At 42.9% G+C, this 6,062-nt stretch overlaps 1 protein-coding gene across 1 annotated transcript in view; it reads right to left on the bottom strand.

Annotated features, from left to right (window-relative positions):
• Window positions 1-366: 366 nt before the first annotated feature.
• The window catches only part of LOC102771430 (membrane-spanning 4-domains subfamily A member 8), an 11,084-nt gene continuing 5,388 nt past the window's right edge, over window positions 367-6,062 (bottom strand). The window contains exons 4-6 of the mRNA XM_015563134.1: window positions 5,085-5,216; window positions 607-720; window positions 367-453 (exon numbers count right to left, since the gene is read on the bottom strand). Coding sequence (XP_015418620.1) covers window positions 367-453; window positions 607-720; window positions 5,085-5,216 — 333 coding nt within the window. The remainder of the gene's footprint in view (window positions 454-606; window positions 721-5,084; window positions 5,217-6,062) is intronic.

Raw genomic sequence — 6,062 nt, 5'->3', positions numbered from 1 at the left:
GAACATATCAAATGCTCATTGCACTTTTATTCAGTGAGTGAATGATTGGGAGAATGAAGCTGGGGTTGTCTAGACATTTGATCCTCTAACTCATAAGCTCACAAATAAATATGTGCACTGGATGTCCCACAAGCTGATGTCTTAGGGAGGACCTCTTTGCTAAAATCCACTTCAAAGTCCTGTCTCCTTTTTAAATAGAGGAACAGCATGATTTACAGGCTGAAGAGAATGAAGTCAAGGGTGCCAACAGTTGGGGAAACACATTCCTTAGTTTGTCAGGGAAGGAAGAAGCTGAATTACAGAAGCCTAGAAAGGGGAGTTCTTCTTTTCGTCCCAGTGAAAGATGCTTCTAGAACTTTTGGCTTATCAGGAGCGCTGAACCACATTGAAATAACTTGGTGGCGAGTTCAATGGTTCTGGATTGGTGTAGATGGTTTGGAAGACCATCGGCTGCTGGAAAAGATAGGCACAGGAGGTACATTAGTGAGAACCGTGTATACAAAAAGGCCTTTAGACATTCTGGGCAGGAAAGGGAACCTGAAGGCCCATCTGGTCCCCACACTCTTTGGGGCATGTTTACACCCTCTGAAGGTCCTACAAACTCACGCTGTTGTGTAAATGGCGGAGTAGCTGGTTGCCAAAGTGGGCAGACGTGCAGGCAATGCAGAACTCCAGGAGGCTAAAGATGAACAGCACAGCAGAAGTAACTACTCCAGGGTACTAGAATCAGAAGGAACACAAAGTCGTGAGTACTGCCCCGGGAGTGTGAAGTTCGGCCGAAAGCATGGCTTTGCTATGGATCATGGCTAGGGCTTTGAGGAAGTCCTCTAACCTCATCTCATCCTCGTGGAGAAAATATCTCACCAGGTTTTGTGAGGGTCAAGAGCGTTTGTAAAAGAATTATTTTAACACTTACTACCTGTGTTCTTGTAAGGGAAACATTGTTTAGGGAAACACCTTGATGACTTGTTTCAGGTATAGGGCACAAGACCTAAGGATGGGGTGTGGAGTGAGACAGTGAAAGAGTGAAACTGTTCTGTGTAGGAAGTGAATAGAAATTTGGGAGTAAGGACAGGCCACAGAGAGGAAAAGGAAATGACGGGACCAGAAGGTGGAGTCTGCAGGAGAAGGCATCTTGTGAGAAATTAACACATTACAAAACAGGAATGTCTAACTTCCAGGCATCAGTAGTCACCTCCACCATCCCTCCAAACCTTTAGAGAAAGTCAGCTTCTAAAGCAACCTTCCTGGCTTGCGACCCTGGCATTTTGTGGAGAGAAATCATTGGGACTGTCTTTATAGCTTGGGAAAACAATCAGTAAAAGGATCCCCAAATGGAACTAATTCAGCAGTAGATTTCACGTGAGCACCAGGAGACATCTAAGCCAAGAGTGGGGAATGTCTGGCCAGGCCCAAGAAATCATTTGGTCTGGACCTGCCATAGCAGTGGTTCTCAATCTTCTGGCCCCTTCAATACAGTTCCTCATGTTGTGACCCAACCATAAAATTATTTTCGTTGCTACTTCATAACTGTAGTGTTGCTACTGTTATGAATCGTAATGTAAATATGTGATAAGCAGAATGGTCTTAGGTGACCCCTGTGAAAGGGTCATTCGACTGCCAAAGGGATCGCGACCCATAGGTTGAGAACCGCTGTGCCAAAGCATTAGAGGTAAGTTAATTATAACAGGTTAATTTTTAAGTTTGTAATTTTGTATGGCCTGCAAGTGATGTTATAAATATTCAAATGGGCCTTGGTAGAAAAAAAGTTCCCTACCCCTGAATTCTAACCCCATCCCTTGCTATTCTCCAACAATGCTCAGGAAAATGGGGTCTCCCACTGTGTCTGGGGAGAGAGTTTGGGTAGAATCCACTTTATCATAAAAGGACAAGAGATGAATGACCCCAATAACCACTTGGGTTCCAATTACAGGAAAGAATAAATATGAAAGTCAAAGTGCATGGCACATGGTAGGTACCAAACAAATATTTGTCAATTATGATTTTTAAAATGGCATTGGTGATAGCTGGCTGCTCAGAGAATCCTCTCTTATGGAAAGACCATTCCTCTTCACTTTCCTTTTCTTCCCTCCCTATTTAGTAAGCATTTATTAAACATCTGCTTGCTATGATTGGTTAAGAAAGCATCCTGAGAGGCACAATCTAGTGAGGATGGCAGATAAAGATGTAGACAATTATAATTCAAATCAGACATGGTAAGAGGTATAAATGAGTCAAAAATAGTGTCTCAAGGCACTAAGGAGAGATAGTTTCTCAGTAGAAGATTCAGTGATGTGGGTTTGGACATGTGTCCAGGCAAAGGGGATAACAGGATGACGATGTCTTAGTCAAGATATCACAGAAGCTTAGGGAGAAGGGCCCTTTGCAAATGAAGCTGGTCCTTTTCAAATGTATTTTTAACAACAACGTTATTTCATAAATAAAACTTTCTTTTGGGAGGGGAGATGGAGACTGGGTGAAAAAGGTGAAGGGATTAAGAAGTACAAATCAGCAGTTCTAAAATAGTCACAGGGAAGTAAATTAAAGTATAGCATGGGGAATGTAGTCAATTATACATTGTAATGACTATGTACGATGTCATGTGGATAAAGTCTTTATTGAGGTGATCACCTCATTAATTATGTGTGTCTAATTATTATGCTGTGCACCTGAAAATGTAGTACTGTATGTCAACTGTATTTGGAAAAAAACAAACACCCTTCCGTTAGGGAGAAGGGATCCTCAAGCAGCTTAGATAGTTGTTATTTGGTGAGATTAATTCATGTTTATTGAGCCCTTGAAGTGGCTCATCTTTTGCTAAGCTATGAAGTCCAGCCCTCCTTGTTCAGGACTGAGGCAGGAGAAGGGTGGGTGGCCAGAAGGGAAGAATTCTCTTTCCAAGGTCAGGCATGGGCAGAAATGAGATTAGAAGTCAGGTGGCAGTGTCTCCAGCCAGTATGATGACTGAAAAACTGGTGAAAATGGCTGGATTCTGGATTCATTTTAAGGATGAAACCAGCAGGATTTTGCTGAGGAGTTTGCTGAGAGGTGTGGGAAACAGAGAGCAGGTCAATGATTTCACTACGTTTTTGTCCTCAGTGACTGCAAGGATGCAGTTGCCATCAACCGGCAAAAGGCGACTTGAGAGAAGGTTTGGGAAGTAAAATCTAGAGATGAGATTTGAATATGTTAACCTCAAGATAGTGAGTGGACAATTGGATACAAGAGACCAGAGTTTCGAGAGATATTTTGCGGGAAGCTGTGCAACTGGAGTCATTTTCATAGAGAAAGTGTTGCAAGTCACCAGACTGGATGACACTGCCAAGGCAGGAAGTAGAGAGAGAAACAGAAGAAAACTGAGGACTGAGTGTGAGAAGTTGGGGAAAAAATAAGAATCAGCAAAAGGGACAGAGAAGAGAGCAACCAGTATGGGTGCAGGAACACCAGCTGCAGGGCCTGGGAGCCACGGGAAGTCCACCAAAGAGGAGGAATGATGGGGGACCTTGAGCAGAGGAGGCTTTGGAGAAATGAGGCTGGACATATGGCTAGAGTGGGCTCAAGAGATTATGAGAGGAATGAATTGGAGACTGTGAGGTAGACAATTCTTTTAAGGAATTATCTGCAGAGAGGGCCAGAGAAATGGGGTGGTAGCTGAAGTAACCAAGGAAGGTTGGTTTGTTTCTTAAGATGAAAAAACAAAAGTGTGTTTAGATGCTTATAGAAAATCTGTAGCAAGGGGGTGTGGAAAGTGATGTAGAAGAGAGGTGGGGGCAAGGGAGAGAGGAGAAGTACATGGAGTGATAACCTTGAGTGGGCAGAGAGAACAGGGCTGCTGGGCAGAGGGAGACATTAAATTTACATGGAACTCATCCATAGTGGCACTTTCAGATCTGTTAGGACCAGTGCCCAGAGGACTTGAGATGTGGTGTAAATGCAAAAACAACACTGGATTTCAAAGATATGGCACCAAATATGCAAAATATTAAGTTAATAATTTTTTAACCCAAATTACATATTGAAATGACATTTTAGATGAATTGGGTTAAATAAAATGTATTATTAAATTAGTTTCACCTGTTGCTTTCTTTCATTTTTAAATGTGGCAACTAGAAGATGTTAAGTCACATATGAGGCTTACATTAGATTTCTCTTGGATAGCATGGGTCTATATATAGCAAATGAGAATCGGCTTTGTCTATGCATATTCTATGGCTGCTTTCACAATGGGTTAAGTACTTGCAACAGAGACCAGATGGCCTGCAAAGCCTTAACTGTTCACTCTCCATCCCTTTTCCGCACACTTTTGCTGAGCCCTTTGTCCACAGTAATGGGCAAGAAGGCAAGCATGTGAGTAGAGGTGCAGCTTTGTGGGTATGGTGTATTATCTGTATAACTGCATCTAATTCTCCCAACAATGTCATAAGGTAGGAACTGTATTTTTCTTTTCTTTTTTAAAAAAATCTTCATTGTTGAAAGTATTACATATGCCCCTTTCTTCTTCCTTTGGCTTCTTAGAGCCTGCCCCCACCCCACTATTGTTTGTGTCCATGGGTTATACATATATACAAACAAGTTCTTTGGTTGATCTCTTCTCACCCACCCACCCACCGACCTTTGCCTTCCCTTTGAGGTTCAACAGTCTGTTCCATGCTTTTATGTCTCTAGATCTATTTTGTTCCTTAGATTCCACATATGAGTGAGATCATGTAATACTTGTCTTTCTCTGACTGGCTTATTTCGCTTAGCATAATATTCTCCAGTTCCTCCATGCTGTCTCAAAGGCTAAGAGATCCTTTTTTTTTTTTACTGCTGCATGGTATTCCATGGTGTAAATGTACCACAACGTTTTTATCCACTCACCTCCCGACGGTATTGTTTTATAAAGACAGAAACCAAGACTAAGAAGTCACATGCTTGGAGTAACAGCAATAAAGCTACACACTTGAAACTCTGTTCTGATTCTGACGACATCCCTGTTTTCTTTGGTGCTTGGTGAAGAGGCTTGGTGGTCAGGCCCTTTCCATGATTTCCTAAACATAGCTAAGCTGGAGCCCCGTGGAGCATTGGCCAAGAGGAATACTCACCACACCCCAGTAAGGATAGTAGTTGGGGTAGTAATAATGTAGGGGGTTGATAATCAGATCTGTGATGAACAGCGAGATTCCAACCATAGAACAGATTGCACTGATGATGTTCAAGGCCAAGCTGCCATTCAGCTGAAGAAGACACAGCGGGTCAGGATATGAGAGAAAAATGTAGTTGAGTTGAGCATAGATTAAACTTGTGATTCTTAATGTGCATTCCTAGAATCCTAGTCCTGGAGCAAGAGGTGTACTATGCAAAAAAGTAAAATGGTGGTGAATTAGCTTTGAAAACACGTGGGCTGAAAAATGTTAGACAGGTATTTTGTGCAGGACTTCTCAGAGCCTTTAACATGGATTATGGATCTTCCAGAGAGGGGACTACTAAATAGATATTCCCTCCCCCCGCCCCCAAGTTTATCTAACCATAAAGTATCTCATGGGACAAGTTCCCCAAGAATAATCTTTGGGAAACACTTGACCCACTTATCCCCCAGGAGATGGGTAGGAAACTTAACCCAAGTGTCTTGCGATGTGACAGGTTCTGATGCTCCAAAATTCTGGTAAATGTGCAGAAAGGGATGCCCAGAATTGACCTTCCCTGTGGAGATTTTAAAATAGATCTCATCTGGTTTGGGGCCCCATGCCTCAGATAACCTGCTTGTGAGAGAAGCAAAGGTACTTTCTTAATCCAGTGCTTGGGGACCACCAAGCCTTGCTCATGTTGATTCACAGAGCTTATTTGGCAGGATTCCTTAGGGAAGCTGCTGTCTGAGCCTCCCCTGGCTTCCCTGTAGAAATGTTGGCACTGGGCTCTGTGTGCTCCAGGCAATCAGTGCCTGCTCTGCTGGAGGGGAGCCCTGCACCCAGGTAGCTTTTTGCCTCCTCTTGTAAGACCCTCTTAGGAAAGTTATTCTCTGTCTCTCCACACCCTGATGCCTAAATGAAGTTGGTTGTATTGCCCTTCCTCTCCCGAGTCTT

Source organism: Myotis davidii, unplaced genomic scaffold, assembly GCF_000327345.1.
Source record: "Myotis davidii unplaced genomic scaffold, ASM32734v1 scaffold818, whole genome shotgun sequence".
NCBI lineage: Eukaryota > Metazoa > Chordata > Mammalia > Chiroptera > Vespertilionidae > Myotis > Myotis davidii.
This window is presented reverse-complemented; position numbering and strand designations above follow the sequence as displayed.